Here is a 19,432-nt window from a genome sequence, read left to right on the forward strand (position 1 = left end):
AACAAACAGACGAGAGTTTTAGTATATAGATGACTGGTCTCTTGCTATTCACTTTGCTGCTGTAACAATGTAGATTTCCCCGGTGTGGGACGAATAAAGGAATATATTATTATTATCATTCCTCCCACACTCCAAAGACGTGCAGGATTGTAGGTTAATTCAACTTCCGTAGGTCACACAACGGGGAATATGCTCCGATCTTTTATCGACGAGGACAGTGCGGAGAGAGTGTCCAGCTTCAAGTTTCTGGGCACTCACATTTCGGAGGACCTCACATGGCCCAATAACACCGCTGCGCTGGTCAAGAAGGCTATGAGGTTGCAGGGTGACTTGGACAGGTTGTGTGAGTGGGCGGATGCATGGCAGATGCAGTTTAATGTGGATAAGTGTGAGGTTATCCACTTTGGTGGTAAGAATAGGAAGGCAGATTATTATCTGAATGGTGTCAAGTTAGGAAAAGGGGACGTACAACGAGATCTGGGTGTCCTAGTGCATCAGTCACTGAAAGGAAGCACGCAGGTACAGCAGGCAGTGAAGGAAGCCAATGGAATGTTGGCCTTCATAACAAGAGGAGTTGAGTATAGGAGCAAAGAGGTCCTTCTGCAGTTGTACCGGGCCCTGGTGAGACCGCACCTGGAGTACTGTGTACAGTTTTGGTCTCCAAATTTAAGGAAGGATATTCTTGCTATGGAGGGCGTGCAGCGTAGGTTCACTAGGTTAATTCCCGGAATGGCGGGACTGTCGTATGTTGAAAGACTGGAGCGACTAGGCTTGTATACGCTGGAATTTAGAAGGATGAGAGGATATCTTATCGAAACATAAAAGATTATTAAGGGGTTGGACACGTTAGAGGCAGGAAACATGTTCCCAATGTTGGGGGAGTCCAGAACCAGGGGCCACACACAGTTTAAGAATCGTGGGGTAGGCCATTTAGAACGGAGATGAGGAAAAACTTTTTCAGTCAGAGAGTTGTGAATCTGTGGAATTCTCTGCCTCAGAGGGCAGTGGAGGCCAATTCTCTGGATGCATTCAAGAGAGAGCTGGATAGAGCTCTTAAGGATAGCGGAGTCAGGGGGTATGGGGAGAAGGCAGGAACGGGGTACTGATTGAGAATGATCAGCCATGATCACATTGAATGGCGGTGCGTACAGGCTCGAAGGGCCGAATGGCCTCCTCCTGCACCTATTGTCTATTGTCTACAAGAAGGCACAGCAACGACTGTTCTACCTGAGAACACTGAAGAAGTCTGGTCTTCCCCAACAGCTGCTGACGACCTTCTACTGCTGCACCATAGAGAGCATCCTAACGCATGGCATCCCTGTGTGGTACCTCAGCTGCACGGAGGCAGAGAGGAAAGCTCTACAGCGGGTAGTCCATAGAGCTCAGAGGGCCATCGGAACACAGCTACCAGACTTGGAGGGCATCTACAACACACGATGCCTCAGAAAAGCCACCAGCATCCACAAAGACTCTTCACACCCCCTGCAACAGTCTGTTGGAACTTCTACCATCGGGCAGACGATACAAGGCCTTCTACGCCCGCACCTCCAGACTCAGGGACAGCTTCATCCCCAGGGCCATAGCTGCTATGAACCGGTCCTGCTGAGCCGGATGGTCGCATCTCACAGTGAACCGGCACAGACCGACTTGAACATGATTCTGTTTAAAACTGTTTCTAATTTTGTTTCACTGGGTTGTCTAAATTTATACTGATTAGCTAATTAATTTATTGCATCGTATGGGAGGCGCATTCCCAATCTCGTTGTACCCCCTGTACAATGACAATAAAGATATATTGTATTGTATTGTATTGTGTTGTTAATTGGCTTGGTAAATGGAAAAATTGTCCCTGGTGTGTGTGTGTGTGGGATGGTGTTAGTGTGCGGGGATCGCTGGGCGGCACCGACCCGGTGGGCCGAAGGGCCTGTTTCCGCACTGTGTCTCGGACACTAAACTAAACTAAACCGTGTGACGGGGCGGGCACGGTGGCGCAGCGGTAGATTTGCCGCCTTACAGCGAATGCAGCGCCGGAGACTCGGGTTCGATCCTGACCACGGGCGCCGTCTGTACGGAGTTTGTACGTTCTCCCCGTGACCTGCGTGGGTTTTCTCCGAGATCTTCGGTTTCCTCCCACACTCCCAAGACGTACGGGTTTGTAGGTGAATTGGCTGGGCATAAATGTAACAATTGTCCCTGGTGTGTGGGTGTAGGATAGTGTTAGTGTGCGGGGATCGCTGGGCGGCACGGACCCGGTGGGCCGAAGGGCCTGTTTCCACGCTGTACCTCTGAATGTAAAATGTAAATCTAATCTGTTCCCGAGCCAGCTTAGCTTCCAAGGTTCTGCATCTTCTGACGGGCGTTTGCAGTGACCACTAGGTGCCAGTGGAGGACCATGTCTACAGAACAACGCAGTCAAGGGTGTTGGAAGGAAGTGCAGACGCTGGTTTAATCCGGAGACAAGGCTCAAAATGCCGGAGTAACACAGCGGGGTCCTCTTTGGGGAGGGGGAGCAGCGGGTGACGTTTGGGGTCGAGACCCCCTCTTCAACACACGACAGAAACCGACCGGCCCGTCACTTGCACTTCGCCCGCCCACGCCAACCCTGTCTTATTTACCCACAATCCTTTGCCGGGGTTTTGTTTAGAGGGCACAAGAGTGGGATGGAGTTCATCTCAATCACGCTGATGGGCGGCACAGTGGCCCAGCGCGAGGAGGCACTGCCTCACGCCGCCAGACCTTTCTCCGGGCGCTCCGGTTTCCTCCCGGATAGACAGTAGACAATAGACAATGGGTGCAGGAGGAGGCCATTCGGCCCTTCGAGCCTGTACGCACCGCCATTCAATGTGATCATGGCTGATCATTCTCAATCAGTACCCCGTTCCTGCCTTCTCCCCATACACCCCTGACTCCGCTATCCTTAAGAGCTCTATCTAGCTCTCTCTTGAATGCATTCAGAGAATTGGCCTCCACTGCCTTCTGAGGCAGAGAATTCCACAGATTCACAACTCTCTGACTGAAAAAGTTTTTCCTCATCTCCGTTCTAAATGGCCTACCCCTTATTCTTAAACTGTGGCCCCTGGTTCTGGACTCCCCCAACATTGGGAACATGTTTCCTGCTTCTAACGTGTCGAACCCCTTAATAATCTTATACGTTTCGGTAAGATCACCTCTCATCCTTCTAAATTCCAGTGTATACAAGCCTAGTCGCTCCAGTCTTTCAACATATGACAGTCCCGCCATTCCGGGAATTAACCTGGTAAACCTACGCTGCACGCCCTCAATAGCAAGAATATCCTTCCTCAAATTTGTAGACCAAAACTGCACACAGTACTCCAGGTGCGGTCTCACCAGAGCCCTGTACAACTGCAGAAGGACCTCTTTGCTCCTATACTCAACTCCTCTTGTTGAGGATGTTAGCATTCATAGCAAGAGGGTTTGAGTATAGGAGCAGGGAGGTTCTGCTGCAGTTGTACAGGGCATTGGTGAGACCACACCTGGAGTATTGTGTACAGTTTTGGTCTCCTAATCTGAGGAAAGACATTCTTGCCATAGAGGGAGCACAGAGAAGGTTCACCAGATTGATCCCTGGGATGGCAGGACTTTCATATGAAGAAAGACTGGATAGACTCGGCTTGTACTCGCTGGAATTTAGAAGATTGAGGGGGGATCTTATAGAAACTTACAAAATTCTTAAGGGGTTGGACAGGCTAGATGCAGGAAGATTGTTCCCGATGTTGGGGAAGTCCAGAACCAGGGGTCACAGTTTAAGGATAAGGGGGAAGTCTTTTAGGACCGAGATGAGAAAACATTTCTTCACACAGAGAGTGGTGAATCTGTGGAATTCTCTGCCACAGAAGGTAGTTGAGGCCGGTTCATTGGCTATATTTAAGAGGGAGTTAGATGTGGCCCCTTGTGGCTAAAGGGATCAGGGGGTATGGAGAGAAGGCAGGTACGGGATACTGAGCTGGATGATCAGCCATGATCATATTGAATGGCGGTGCGTACAGGCTCGAAGGGCCGAATGGCCTACTCCTGCACCTATTTTCTATGTTTCTATGTTTCCACAGACGTCCACACTCACACACACACACACTCACACACACACACTAAACTACACTCCACACACACACGCACCCACACACGTACACCCCACACTAGGTTAATTGGCTTGGTATAAATGTAATAATTGTCCCCAGTGGGTGTAGGATAGTGTTAGTGTGCTGGGATCGCTGGGCGGCACGGACCCGGTGGGCCGAAGGGCCTGTTTCTGCGCATTGTCTCCAAACTAAACGGAACTAATCGTGGTGTGGTATTCGGCTCTAAATCTCCACGAGAGGGGCCGGTCTCCCTGGTGATGCCCTCTGACCTTGCTACCAGCTCGCCATTATTCTGTGCTGAGTAAGCAAAATACCTCCGCTAATCTTCCCCGAGGTCTGTTCACAGTAGAGTTTAGTGTGTGTGAGTGTGTGTGGGGTGTGTGTGTGGGGTGTGTGTGTGGGGTGTGTGTGTGTGTGTGGGGTGTGTGTGTGGGGTGTGTGTGTGTGTATATGTGTGTGTGTGGGGTGTGTGTGTGGGGTGTGTGTGTGGGGTGTGTGTGTGGGGTGTGTGTGTGTGGGGTGTGGGGTGTGTGTGTGTGTGGGGTGTGTGTGTGTGTGTGGGGTGTGTGTGTGGGGTGTGTGTGTGGGGTGTGTGTGGGGTGTGGGGTGTGTGTGTGTGTGGGGTGTGTGTGTGTGTGTGTGTGTGTGTGTGTGGGGTGTGTGTGTGGGGTGTGTGTGTGGGGTGTGTGTGTGTGTGGGGTGTGTGTGTGGGGTGTGTGTGTGTGGGGTGTGTGTGTGTGTGTGGGGTGTGTGTGTGGGGTGTGTGTGTGTGTGGGGTGTGTGTGTGTGTGTGGGGTGTGTGGGGTGTGTGGTGGGTGTGGTGTGTGTGTGTGGGGGGTGTGTGTGGAGTGTAGTTTAGTGTGTGTGTGGTGTGTGTGTGGTGTGTGGTGTGTGTGTGGTGGGTGTGGTGTGTGTGTGTGTGTGTGTGGGGTGTGTGTGGTGGGTGTGGGGTGTGTGTGTGTGTGTGTGTGTGTGTGTGTGTGTGTGTGTGTGGTGTGTGTGTGTGTGTGTGTGGTGTGTGTGTGTGTGTGTGTGGTGTGTGTGTGTGGGGTATGTGTGTGTGGGGTGTGTGTGTGTGTGTGTGTGTGTGTGTGTGTGTGTGTGTGTGTGGGGGGTGTGTGTGTGTGTGGTGTGTCTGGTGGGTGTGGTGTGTGTGTGTGGGGGGTGTGTGTGTGTGTGTGTGTGGGGTATGTGTGTGTGGGGTGTGTGTGTGTGTGTGTGTGGGGTGTGTGTGTGTGTGTGTGTGTGTGTGTGTGTGTGGGGTGTGTGTGTGGGGTGTGTGTGTGGTGGGTGTGGTGTGTGTGTGTGGTGGGTGTGGTGTGTGTGTGTGTGTGGGGTATGTGTGTGTGGGGTGTGTGTGTGGGGTGTGTGTGTGGGGTGTGTGTGTGTGTGTGAGAGTGTGTGTGTCTGTGGGGTGTGTGTGTGCGGGATGTGTGTGTGTGGGGTGTGTGCGTGTGTGGGGTGTGTGTGTGTGTGGGGTGTGTGTGTGTGGAGTGTAGTGTGTGTGTGGAGTGTAGTGTGTGTGTGTGTGTGTGTGTGTGGATTGTAGACTGAAGAGGGGTCTCGACCCAAAAAGTCACCCATTCCTTCTCTCCACAGATGCTGCCTGACCCGCTGTTATTTTCCCACACGACCAGATAGATGGAATTCGCTGGAATTTAGAAGACTGAGGGGGGATCTTATAGAAACTTACAAAATTCTCAAGGGGGTGGACAGGCTAGATGCGGGAAGATTGTTCCCGATGTTGGGGGAGTCCAGAACCAGGGGTCACAGTTTAAGGATAAGGGGGGAAGTCTTTTAGGACCGAGATGAGAATGTTTTTCTTCACACAGAGAGTGGTGAATCTGTGGAATTCTCTGCCACAGAAGGTAGTTGAGGCCAGTTCATTGGCTATATTTAAGAGGGAGTTAGATGTGGCCCTTGTGGCTAAAGGGATCAGGGGGTATGGAGAGAAGGCAGGTACGGGATACTGAGATGGATGATCAGCCATGATCATATTGAATGGCGGTGCGTACAGGCTCGAAGGGCCGAATGGCCTACTCCTGCACCTATTTTCTATGTTTCTATGTTTCCACAGACGTCCACACTCACACACACTCACACTTTCACACACACACTAAACTACACTCCCCACACACACGCACCCACACACGCACACCCCACACTAGATTAGTTGGCTTGGTATAAATGTAATAATTGTCCCCAGTGGGTGTAGGATAGTGTTAGTGTGCTGGGATCGCTGGGCGGCACGGACCCGGTGGGCCGAAGGGCCTGTTTCCACGCTGTGTCTCTAAACTAAACGGAACTAATCGTGGTGTGGTATTCGGCTCTAAATCTCCACGAGAGGGGCCGGTCTCCCTGGTGATGCCCTCTGACCTTGCTACCAGCTCGCCATTACTCTCTGCTGAGTAAGCAAAATACCTCCGCTAATCTTCCCCGAGGTCTGTTCACAGAAGAGTTTAGTGTGTGTGTGTATATGTGTGTGTGTGGGGTGTGCGTGTGGGGTGTGTGTGTGTGTGTGGGGTGTGTGTGTGGGGTGTGTGTGGGGGGTGTGTGTGTGGGGTGTGTGTGTGTGTGTGTGGGGTGTGTGTGTGGGGTGTGTGTGTGTGTGGGGTGTGTGTGGGGTGTGTGTGTGGGGTGTGTGTGTGGGGTGTGTGTGGGGTGTGTGTGTGGGGTGTGTGTGTGTATATGTGTGTGTGTGGGGTGTGTGTGTGGGGTGTGTGTGTGTATATGTGTGTGTGGGGTGTGTGTGTGTATATGTGTGTGTGTGGGGTGTGCGTGTGGGGTGTGTGTGTGGGGTGTGTGTGTAGGGAGTGTGTGTGGGGTGTGTGTGTGGGGTGTGTGTGTGGGGTGTGTGTGGGGTGTGTGTGTGGGGTGTGTGTGTGTATATGTGTGTGTGTGGGGTGTGCGTGTGGGGTGTGTGTGTGGGGTGTGTGTGTGGGGTGTGTGTGTGGGGTGTGTGTGTGTGGGGTGTGGGGTGTGTGTGTGTGTGGGGTGTGTGTGTGGAGTGTGTGTGTGGGGTGTGTGTGTGGGGTGTGTGTGTGGGGTGTGTGTGTGTGTGGGGTGTGTGTGTGGAGTGTGTGTGTGGGGTGTGTGTGTGGGGTGTGTGTGGTGGGTGTGGTGTGTGTGTGGGGTGTGTGTGTGTGGTGTGTGTGTGTGTGGGGTGTGTGTGTGTATATGTGTGTGTGTGGGGTGTGCGTGTGGGGTGTGTGTGTGGGGTGTGTGTGGGGTGTGTGGTGGGTGTGGTGTGTGTGTGGGGTGTGTGTGTGGGGTGTGTGTGTGTGGGGTGTGTGGGGTGTGTGGTGGGTGTGGTGTGTGTGTGTGTGGGGTGTGTGTGGAGTGTAGTTTAGTGTGTGTGTGAAAGTGTGTGTGGTGGGTGTGGTGTGTGTGTGTGTGTGTGTGTGGGGTGTGTGTGTGTGGGGTGTGTGTGTGTGTGTGTGGGGTGTGTGTGTGTGTGTGTGGGGTGTGTGTGTGTGGGGTGTGTGTGTGTGTGTGTGGGGTGTGTGTGTGTGTGTGTGGGGTGTGTGTGTGTGTGTGTGGGGTGTGTGTGTGTGTGTGTGGGGTGTGTGTGTGTGGTGTGTGTGTGTGTGGGGTGTGTGTGTGTGGGGTGTGTGTGTGTGTGTGTGGGGTGTGTGTGTGTGTGTGTGGGGTGTGTGTGTGTGTGTGTGGGGTGTGTGTGTGTGTGTGTGGGGTGTGTGTGTGTGTGTGTGGGGTGTGTGTGTGTGTGTGGGGTGTGTGGGGTGTGTGTGTGTGGTGTGTGTGGTGGGTGTGGTGTGTGTGTGGTGTGTGTGGTGGGTGTGGTGTGTGTGTGTGGGGTATGTGTGTGTGGGGTGTGTGTGTGGGGTGTGTGTGGTGTGTGTGTGTGTGTGAGAGTGTGTGTGTGTGTGGGGTGTGTGTGTGCGGGATGTGTGTGTGTGGGGTGTGCGTGTGTGGGGTGTGTGTGGGGTGTGTGTGTGGGGTGTGTGTGTGGGGTGTGTGTATGTGTGTGTGGTGTAGTTTAGTGTGTGTGTGTGGAGTGTAGTGTGTGTGTGTAGTGTGTGTGTGGAGTGTAGTGTGTGTGTGTGTGTGTGTGTGTGTGGAGTGTAGTGTGTGAGTGTAGTGTGTGTGTGTGTGGAGTGTAGTGTGTGTGTGGAGTGTAGTGTGTGGAGTGTAGTGTGTGGAGTGTAGTGTGTGTGTGGAGTGTAGTGTGTGTGTGTGTGTGGAGTGTAGTGTGTGTGTGTAGTGTGTGTGTGGAGTGTAGTGTGTGTGTGTAGTGTGTGTGTGGAGTGTAGTGTGTGAGTGTAGTGTGTGTGTGGAGTGTAGTGTGTGTGTGGAGTGTAGTGTGTGAGTGTAGTGTGTGTGTGGAGTGTAGTGTGTGTGTGTAGTGTGTGTGTGGAGTGTAGTGTGTGTGTGTAGTGTGTGTGTGGAGTGTAGTGTGTGGAGTGTAGTGTGTGTGTGGAGTGTAGTGTGTGTGTGTAGTGTGTGTGTGTGTGTGTGTGTGTGTGTGTGGAGTGTAGTGTGTGAGTGTAGTGTGTGTGTGTGTGGAGTGTAGTGTGTGTGTGTGTGGAGTGTAGTGTGTGTGTGGAGTGTAGTGTGTGTGTGGAGTGTAGTGTGTGGAGTGTAGTGTGTGGAGTGTAGTGTGTGTGTGGAGTGAAGTGTGTGTGTGTGTGTGTGTGTGTGGAGTGTAGTGTGTGTGTGTAGTGTGTGTGTGTAGTGTGTGTGTGTGGATTGTAGACTGAAGAGGGGTCTCGACCCAAAACGTCACCCATCCCTTCTCTCCACAGATGCTGCCTGACCCGCTGAGTTACTCCGGCATTCTGTGTCACCTTCGAATTGTACCGGCATCTGCAGTTATTTTCCCACACGACGAGATAGATGGAATTCGCTGGAATTTAGAAGACTGAGGGGGGATCTTATAGAAACTTACAAAATTCTTAAGGGGTTGGAGAGGCTAGATGCAGGAAGATTGTTCCCGATGTTGGGGGAGTCCAGAACAAGGGGTCACAGCTTAAGGATAAGGGGGAAGTCTTTTAGGACCGAGATGAGAAAGTTTTTCTTCACACAGAGAGTGGTGAGTCTGTGGAATTCTCTGCCACAGAAGGTAGTTGAGGCCAGTTCATTGGCTATATTTAAGAGGGAGTTAGATGTGGCCCTTGTGGCTAAAGGGATCAGGGGGTATGGAGAGAAGGCAGATACGGGATACTGAGTTGGACGATCAGCCATGATCATATTGAATGGCGGTGCGTACAGGCACGAAGGGCCGAATGGCCTACTCCTGCACCTATTTTCTATGTTTCTATGTTTTCTATGAGATCACTTTAACCTGACATCAAGTTTGGCACAGCCCAGACCATCACACGCGCAAACCAACCTCCCTTCCATCGACTCCATCTACACCTCACGCTCCCTCGGCAAGGCCAGCAGCCTAACCAAGGACCAGTCTCACCCCCCCCGGTCTCTCCCTCCTCGTCTCCCCTCTCCCACCGGGGCAAGATGTACAGAAGTGTGAAAACGCACACCTCCAGATTCAGGGGCGGTTTTTCTTTCCCGACTGTTATCAGGCAACTGAACCGTCCTACCGCCTTTTCACAGAGTGACAATAGACAATAGACAATAGACAATAGGTGCAGGAGGAGGAGGCCATTCAGCCCTTCGAGCCTGTACGCACCGCCATTCAATGCGATCATGGCTGATCACTCTCAATCAGTACCCCGTTCCTGCCTTCTCCCCATACCCCCTCACTCCGCTATCCTTAAGAGCTCCATCCAGCTCTCTCTTGAAAGCATCCAACGAACTGGCCTCCACTGCCTTCTGAGGCAGAGAATTCCACACCTTCACCGCTCTCTGACTGAAAAAGTTCTCCCTCATCTCCGTTCTAAATGGCCTACCCCTTATTCTTAAACTGTGTGTGGCCCCTGGTTCTGGACTCCCCCAACATTGGGAACATGTTTCCTGCCTCTAACGTGTCCAACCCCTTAATAATCTTATACGTTTCGATAAGATCCCCCCTCATCCTTCTAAATTCCAGTGTATACAAGCCCAGTCGCTCCAGCCTTTCAACATACGACAGTCCCGCCATTCCGGGAATTAACCTGGTGAACCTACGCTGCACGCCCTCAATAGCAAGAATATCCTTCCTCAAATTTGGAGACCAAAACTGCGCACAGTACTCCAGGTGCGGTCTCACCAGGGCCCTGTACAACTGCACACAGTACTCCAGGTGCGGTCTCACCAGGGCCCAGCTGGAGTAACTCAGTGGGTCAGGCAGCGTCTCTGGAGAGAAGGAATGGGCGACGTTTCAGTCTGAAGAAGGGTCTGGACCAGAAACATCACCCATTCCTACCACCAACCAGAGAGCTTGTTGGAGACCCTGGGACTATCTTTAATCGGACTTCACCTCGCACTAAACGTTGTTCCCTGTATCCTGTACACTGCTGATGTGTTGATTGTAATCATGGATAGTCTTACCTACCTCTGACAAGACACAAAAAGCTGGAGTAACTCAGCGGGACAGGCGGCATCTCCGGAGAGAAGCAATTGCTATTGAGGGCGTGCAGCGTCGGTTTACCAGGTTAATTCCCGGAATGGCGGGACTGTCGTATGTTGAACGACTGGAGCGACTGGGCTTGTATACACTGGAATTTAGAAGGATGAGGGGGGATCTTATCGAAACGTATAAGATTATTAAGGGTTTGGACACGCTAGAGGCAGGAAACATGTTCCCAATGTTGGGGGAGTCCAGAACCAGGGGCCACGCACAGTTTAAGAATAAGGGGTCGGCCATTTAGAACGGAGATGAGGAAAAACTTTTTTAGTCAGAGAGTTGTGAATCTGTGGAATTCTCTGCCTCAGAGGGCAGTGGAGGCCAATTCTCTGAATGCATTCAAGAGAGAGCTGGATAGAGCTCTTAAGGATAGCGGAGTCAGGGGGTACGGGGAGAGGGCAGGAACGGGGTACTGATTGTGAATGATCAGCCATGATCACATTGAATGGCGGTGCCGGCTCGAAGGGCCGAATGGCCTCCTCCTGCACCTATTGTCTATTGTCTGTTCTATTGTCTATTGAATGGGTGATGTTTCGGGTTGAGACCCACCTTCCACTGACTGGCTAGCACGCAACAAAAGCTTTTCACTGTACCTCGGTACACGTGACAATGAACTAGACTGAACTAGGTAACCTGGTTTTTGTTTCGTTTCTCCAAACAGTGATATACACCGATCAGCCAAAACATTCTGACCACTGACTGGCGAAGTGAATAACATTGGTTATCTTGTTACAATGGCACCTGTCAAGGGGTGGGATATATTAGGCAGCAAGTGAACAGTCAGTTCTTTGAAGTTGACGTGTCGGATGCAGGAGAAATGGGCAGGAGTAAAGACCTGAGCCACTTTGACAAGGGCCAAGTTGTTGTGGCCAGACGACTGGGTCAGAGCATCTGTGAAACGGCAAGGCTTGTGGGATGCTCCCGGTCAGCAGTGGTGAGTACCGACCGACGGTGGTCCGAGGAGGGCAAAACCCACAAACCGGCGGCAGGCAGGGAGTTGGGCGCCCAAGGCTCATCGATGCGCGAGGGCAATAGACAATAGACAATAGACAATAGGTGCAGGAGGAGGAGGCCATTCAGCCCTTCGAGCCTGTACGCACCGCCATTCAATGCGATCATGGCTGATCACTCTCAATCAGTACCCCGTTCCTGCCTTCTCCCCATACCCCCTCACTCCGCTATCCTTAAGAGCTCTATCCAGCTCTCTCTTGAAAGCATCCAACGAACTGGCCTCCACTGCCTTCTGAGGCAGAGAATTCCACACCTTCACCACTCTCTGACTGAAAAAGTTCTTCCTCATCTCCGTTCTAAATGGCCTACCCCTTATTCTCAAACTGTGGCCCCTTGTTCTGGACTCCCCCAACATTGGGAACATGTTTCCTGCCTCTAATGCGTCCAATCCCCTAATTATCTTATATGTTTCAATAAGATCCCCCCTCATCCTTCTAAATTCCAGTGTATACAAGCCCAATCGCTCCAGCCTTTCAACATACGACAGTCCCGCCATTCCGGGAATTAATCTAGTGAACCTACGCTGCACGCCCTCCATAGCAAGAATATCCTTCCTCAAATTTGGAGACCAAAACTGCACACAGTACTCCAGGTGCGGTCTCACCAGGGCCCGGTACAACTGTAGAAGGACCTCTTTGCTCCTATACTCAACTCCTCTTGTTATGAAGGCCAACATTCCATTGGCTTTCTTCACTGCCTGCTGTATCTGCATGCTTCCTTTCAGTGACTGATGCACTAGGACACCCAGATCTCGTTGAACTCCCCCTCCTCCTAACTTGACACCATTCAGATAATAATCTGCCTTTCTATTCTTACTTCCAAAGTGAATAACCTCACACTTATCTACATTAAACTGCATCTGCCATGTATCCGCCCACTCACACAACCTGTCCAAGTCACCCTGCAGCCTTATTGCATCTTCCTCACAATTCACACTGCCCCCCAGCTTAGTATCATCTGCAAATTTGCTAATGGTACTTTTAATCCCTTCGTCTAAGTCATTAATGTATATCGTAAATAGCTGGGGTCCCAGCACCGAGCCTTGCGGTACCCCACTGGTCACTGCCTGCCATTCCGAAAGGGACCCATTTATCCCCACTCATTGCTTTCTGTCTGTTAACCAATTTTCTATCCATGTCAGTACCCCAACCCCCAATACCATGTGCCCTAATTTTGCCCACGAGGGCAACGAAGGCGATCCCGTCTGGTCCGAACCGACAGAAGGTCGACTGTGGCACAAGTCACGGGGAATGTTAATGGTGGTGACGGGAGGAGTGTGTCACAATACACAGTGCATCGCACCCTGCTGCGTATGGGGCTGCACACGGAGGACCAGCGGCATGTTAGGCGGGTGGGCAGAATGTTTTGGCTGATCGGCGTATTTTCCTGATGTCATAGAATGTGAGATCGTTCTGTGCGTCAGTGGCAGGGGGCAAAGGGAAGGGGAGTTTGACCGTGACTCACCAAGGTTCACCTCTGCCGCCACCCGAGGGCCGGTCACTCCCATCAGCAGTGCGAGGAAAGTAACAGCGAGCTCCATGTTTCTCAGCGCTGTCGACTGTCGAATCTTTCTGGGGCTCATCGTTTCATCATTCCTGCAAGGGGATACGGACAAACCAAGATTCACCGGCGGCTCACGTTGTCGCCGAATAGGTGCAGCGCAGTATTTCCTTCCGACCCATGGAAGCCTCTTCGGCCCATCGAGTCTGTGCTAGCTCACAGGCGAATCCCATTCTCCCCCCACTCCCACTGGTCTTGTCCGCCTCCTGCCCATGTTGGCGCAGAGGGTAGAGCCCCTGCCTCTCAGCACCGGAGACCCCCGGGTTCGACCCTGACCCCCCCCCCCGCGCTGTCTGCGCGGAGTTTGCACGTTCTCCCCGTGACCCGCGTGGGTTTCCTCCGGGCCCTCCGGTTTCCTCCCACATCCCAAAGATGTTGTGCGGGTTTGTGGGTGAATCGGCCCTCTGTAAAATGGACTCTCGTGAGCAGGGAGCGGATGGGAGCGTAGGATAAGATAGAACTACCATACGCCAAAGATGGGGGGCGCGGCGGTAGAGTTGCCGCCTCACAACGCCGGAAACCCGGGTTCCATCCCGACTACGGGCGCTGTCTGTACGGAGTTTGCACGCTGTCCCCGTGACCCGCGTGGGTTTTCCCCCCACACCCCCACACGCGTGCGATTGTACTTGGTTTGTACCCTCGTGCGTCTTGCTCCCTCCCTCATCCAATCCTCCGGCTTCACAATTCGCAACTCTTCAATCCTGATTCACACCGTCTGCTCTTATCTCTGGGCTTTGTTCCAACCACGCGCTGATCGTAAACCTCGCTCTCCTCTCGCCCGCGTCCATCTATGACCTTTAGTTTAGAGATACAGCGCGGAAACAGGCCCTTCGGCCCACCGGGTCCGTGCCGCCCAGCGATCCCCGCACACTAACACCATCCTACACACACTAGGGACAATTTTTACATTTACCCAGCCAGTTAACCTACAAACCCGCACGTCTTTGGAGTGTGGGAGGAAACCGGAGCTCCAGGAGAGAACCCACGCAGGTCACGGGGAGAACGTACAAACTCCGTGCAGACGGCGCCCGTAGTCGGGATGGAACCCGGGTCTCCGGCGCTGCATTCGCTGTAAGGCGGCAACTCTACCGCCGCCCCACCGTGACCGACAAAATTTCTGGCCTTTGTTCCAACCGTCTGCCGACCATAAACCACCTACTCCCCTCACCTGTGTCCAGCTATCACCTGCCACGCATAGATAGTCCTGCCCCCCTCCTCTCTCTCCCACCCCACCCTCCCCACGATCAGTCTGAAGGATGTGTCCCAAGTTCTCCACAGATGCTGCCTGACCCGCTGAGTTACTCCGGCGCTCTGTGAAACGCCACCTATCCATGTTCTCCACAGATGCTGCCTGACCCGCTGAGTTACTCCAGCACTCTGTGAAACGTCACCTATCCATGTTCTCCACAGATGCTGCCCGACCCGCTGAGTTACTCCGGCACTCTGTGAAACGTCACCTATCCATGTTCTCCACAGATGCTGCCTGACCCGCTGAGTTACTCCGGCATTTTGGATGTAACTGACCGAAAGACACGGCAGGGAAACAGGCCCTTCGGCCCATCGAGTCCGCGCCGACCAGCGATCCCCGCACACCAACACCATCCTACACACACTAGTGACAATTTACAATTACACCAAGCCAACAAATTTGCCCGTCTTTGGAGTGTGGGAGGAAACCGGAGCTCCGGGAGAAAACCCACGCGGGTCACGGGGAGAACGTACAAACTCCGTACAGGCGGCGCCCGTAGTCGGGATCGAACCCGGGTCTCCGGCGCTGTGAGGCGCCAACTCTACCGCCGCGGTATCCCACTTCCTACACACCAGGGGGCAATTTACAGGGGGGCAATTAACCCACAAACAGGCAGGTCTTTGGGATGCGGGAGGAAACCGGAGCACCCAGAGGAAACCCACGCGGTCACAGCGAGAACGAGCAAACTCCACACACACGCACACATACATACATACGCACACATGTCCCGTATTAGCCGGGACATCCTGTACTTTGGGCTAAATTGTTTTGTCCCGTACGGAACCGCCGTTATCCCATATTAGGCCTGGGGGGACGCTGTAGGCCCGGACGCTGGAGGCCCGGACGCTGTAGGCCCGGACGCTGGAGGCCCGGACGCTGGAGGCCCGGACGCTGGAGGCCCGGACACTGTAGGCTCGGACAGTGTAGACCCAGACAGTGTAGACTCGGACACTGTAGGCCCGGACACTGTAGGCCCCGACACTGTAGGTCCCGACACTGTAGGCCCGGACAGTGTAGGCCCAGACAGTGTAGACCCGGACAGTGTAGACCCGGACAGTGTAGACCCGGACACTGTAGACCCAGACAGTGTAGACCCAGACAGTGTAGGCCCGGACACTGTAGACCCAGACAGTGTAGGCCCGGACAGTGTAGACCCGGACACTGTAGGCCCGGACAGTGTAGACCCAGACAGTGTAGGCCCAGACACTTTAGGCCCGGACAGTGTAGACCCAGACAGTGTAGACCCGGACACTGTAGACCCAGACAGTGTAGACCCAGACAGTGTAGGCCCGGACACTGTAGACCCGGACACTGTAGGCCCAGACAGTGTAGACCCGGGCACTGTAGACCCAGACAGTGTAGACCCAGACAGTGTAGGCCCGGACACTGTAGACCCGGACACTGTAGGCCCAGACAGTGTAGACCCGGGCACTGTAGGCTCGGACAGTGTAGGCCCAGACAGTGTAGGCCCAGACACTGTAGACCCGGACAGTGTACACTCGGACAGTGTAGACCCGGACACTGTGGGCCCGGACACTGTAGGCCCGGGCACTGTAGGCCCGGACACTGTAGGCCCACACACTGTAGGCCCGGACACTGTAGGCCCGGACACTGTAGGCCCCGACACTGTAGGCCCGGACACTGTAGGCCCGGACGCTGTAGGCCCGGACGCTGTAGGCCCCGACACTGTAGGCTCGGACAGTGTAGACCGGACAGTGTAGACCCGGACACTGTAGGCCCGGACAGTGTAGACCCGGACAGTGTAGACCCGGACACTGTAGGCCCGGACACTGTAGGCCCGGGCACTGTAGGCCCGGACACTGTAGGCCCGGACACTGTACGCCCGGACACTGTAGGCCCGGACACGGTAGGCCCGGACACTGTAGACCCACACACTGTAGGCCCGGACACTGTAGGCCCGGACACTGTAGGCCCCGACACTGTAGGCCCGGACACTGTAGGCCCGGACGCTGTAGGCCCGGACGCTGTAGGCCCCGACACTGTAGGCTCGGACAGTGTAGACCCGGACAGTGTAGACCCGGACACTGTAGGCCCGGACAGTGTAGACCCGGACAGTGTAGACCCGGACACTGTAGGCCCGGACACTGTAGGCCCGGGCACTGTAGGCCCGGACACTGTAGGCCCGGACACTGTACGCCCGGACACTGTAGGCCCGGACACGGTAGGCCCGGACACTGTAGGCCCGGACACGGTAGGCCCGGACACTGTAGACCCAGACAGTGTAGACCCAGACAGTGTAGGCCCGGACACTGTAGGCCCGGACACTGTAGGCCCGGACAGTGTAGACCCGGACAGTGTAGTCCCGGACACTGTAGGCTCCAACCCTGTAGGCCCGGGCACTGTAGGCCCCGACCTTGTAGGCCCGTACGCTGTAGGTCCCCGACAGTTTAGGCCCCGACAGTTTAGGTTCCCGCCATTTTAGCTCCGGACAGTCTCGGCCCGGAGGCCGCCTGACGAGGTTGCATAGCAACACCGCCTCCCGGCCCGGGCGTCCGCCATTGGCGAAGCGGGAGCTCGGTGGAGTCACGTGGGGTGGTGACAATAGACAATAGACAATAGGTGCAGGAGGAGGCCATTCGGCCCTTCGAGCCAGCACCGCCATTCAATGCGATCATGGCTGACCATCCACAATCAGTACCCCGTTCCTGCCTTCTCCCCATACCCCCTGACTCCGCTATCCTTAAGAGCTCTATCCAGCTCTCTCTTGATGCATTCAGAGAATTGGCCTCCACTGCCTTCTGAGGCAGAGAATTCCACACCTTCACCACTCTCTGACTGAAAAGGTTTTTCCTCGTCTCCGTTCTAAATGGCCTACCCCCTTATTCTTAAACTGTGTGTGGCCCCTTGTTCTGGACTCCCCCAACGTTGGGACATGTTTCCTGCCTCTAACGTGTCCAACCCCTTAATAATCTTATATACGTTTCGATAAGATCCCCCCTCATCCTTCTAAATTCCAGTGTATACAAGCCTAGTCGCCCTTTGTCCCGTATTTGGGAGTGAGGAAGTTGGCAAGCGCTTGGTCTGGCTGGGAGCCGGGTCCCTGGCGATTTGAGGCAGCTGTGAGTCCTCTCGAACCACCGTGAAACCACAGCCAGCTGTGCCTCCCATAAACCTCTCTGCCGCCGTCCTCTGCCTTGAAGGAGGCGTCTGATAACTCAACGCCAGGCTGAACATTTGGTCTGAAGTTGACGCGGAGGGACAAGTGTCAACATTTGTTCAGATACCACACTGGGAAGAGGTGTTCCTTTGTGACAAAAGTCACTGTACACAGGAGGTAATTCTGGCCACAGCTGCCAAAAGCCCACTTGTGCGCTTGGGAACCGGGGGTCGAATCTGCAGTTGGCGGGAGTACGAGCGATTAACACTTTAACTGCCGGGAATGTCGTATGTTGAAAGGCTGGAGCAATTAGGCTTGTATACACTGGAATTTAAACTAGGTTAATTCCCGCAATGACGGGACTGTCGTATGTTGAAAGGCCGGAGCGACTGGGCTTGTATACACTGGAATTTAAACTAGGTTAATTCCCGCAATGACGGGACTGCCGTATGTTGAAAGGCCGGAGCGATTGGGCTTGTATACACTGGAATTTAAACTAGGTTAATTCCCGCAATGACGGGACTGTCGTATGTTGAAAGGCCGGAGCGATTGGGCTTGTATACACTGGAATTTAGAAGGATGAGGGAGGATCTTATTGAAACATATAAGATAATTAGGGGATTGGACACGTTAGAGGCAGGAAACATGTTCCCAATGTTGGGGAGTCCAGAACAAGGGGCCACACACAGTTTAAGAATAAGGGGTAGTTGGCCATTTAGAACGGAGATGAGGAAGAACTTTTTCAGTCAGAGAGAGTGGTGAAGGTTGTGGAATTCTCTGCCTCAGAAGGCAGTGGAGGCCAGTTCGTTGGATGCTTTTCAAGAGAGAGCTGGATAGAGCTCTTAAGGATAGCGGAGTGAGGGGGTATGGGGAGAAGGCAGGAACGGGGTACTGATTGAGAGTGATCAGCCATGATCGCATTGAATGGCGGTGCGTACAGGCTCGAAGGGCTGAATGGCCTCCTCCTGCTGCACCTATTGTCTATTGTCTATCGAATTCGTCCCGTACGGGAACGAACTGCGGATGCGGGTCGAAGCCCGGGGATGGGCAGGAAAGGCTGGAGAGACTCAGAGGGCCGGGCAGCCATCTTTGGAGAGAAGGAATGGGCGACGTTTCGGGTCGAGACCCTTCTTCAGACTGAGAGTCGGGGAGGGGGGGAAACGAGAGGCATGGACGGTGATGTAGGAGATGTGGAACTGGCGGGACCCAAGTGGACAGGTTGGGCCCAAACCTCTCCTGCATTGGTGCAGCGACCCTCTCCTTCCCCCCCTCTACTCTCCCCCCCTCCCTCCCTCCCCTCTCTCCACCCCCCCTCCCCTCCTCTCTCTCCACCCCCTCCCCTCCACCTTCCCCTCCCCTCAACCCCCCTTACCCTCCCTCCCCCCCTCCCTCCCTCCCCCCTCCTCCCTCCCTCCCCTCTCTCCACCCCCCCTCCCCTCCTCTCTCTCCACCCCCTCCCCACCACCTTCCCCTCCCACAACCCCCCCTTATCCACCCCCCCCACCTCCCTTCCCACCACCCCCCTTCCCCTTCCTCCCCCTCCTCACTCCCACCCCTCTCTCCACCTCCCCCCTTCCCTCCCCCTCAACCTCCCACATCCTCCATCCCTCCTCTACCCCCTCCCTCCCCCATTCCCTCCCCCTCAACCCCTTTATCCTTCCTCCCTCCTCTACCCCTCCCTCCCCCTCCCCCTCCCTCCCTCCCCCTCCCCTCCACTTCCCCCCTCAACCCCCTTATCCTCCTCCCCTCTCTCTACCCCCTCCCTCCCTCTCTCCTCCCCCCTCCCCTCCCCCTCCCTCCCCCTCCCTTCCTCCCCCCCTCTCTCCACCTCCCCTCCACCTCCGCCCTTCCCTCCCCCTCAACCTCCCACATCC

The 19,432-nt window shown here is 54.3% G+C and overlaps 1 protein-coding gene and 1 pseudogene across 2 annotated transcripts in view; one reads left to right on the forward strand and one right to left on the reverse strand.

The window, feature by feature from the left end:
• Nucleotides 1-19,432, reverse strand: part of LOC144602852 (discoidin domain-containing receptor 2-like) — a 73,847-nt pseudogene that overhangs the window by 52,926 nt on the left and 1,489 nt on the right. The window contains exon 2 of the transcript XR_013548516.1: nt 13,096-13,226. The product of XR_013548516.1 is annotated as a discoidin domain-containing receptor 2-like (transcript). The remainder of the gene's footprint in view (nt 1-13,095; nt 13,227-19,432) is intronic.
• The window catches only part of LOC144602853 (epithelial discoidin domain-containing receptor 1-like), a 42,776-nt gene continuing 42,071 nt past the window's right edge, over nt 18,728-19,432 (forward strand). Inside the window, exon 1 of the mRNA XM_078415974.1 lies at nt 18,728-18,776. Within this exon, the coding sequence (XP_078272100.1) occupies nt 18,728-18,776 (49 nt within the window). The remainder of the gene's footprint in view (nt 18,777-19,432) is intronic.

The sequence above is a fragment of the Rhinoraja longicauda genome, chromosome 19, assembly GCF_053455715.1.
Source record: "Rhinoraja longicauda isolate Sanriku21f chromosome 19, sRhiLon1.1, whole genome shotgun sequence".
In the NCBI taxonomy this organism is placed as follows: Eukaryota; Metazoa; Chordata; class Chondrichthyes; order Rajiformes; family Arhynchobatidae; genus Rhinoraja; species Rhinoraja longicauda.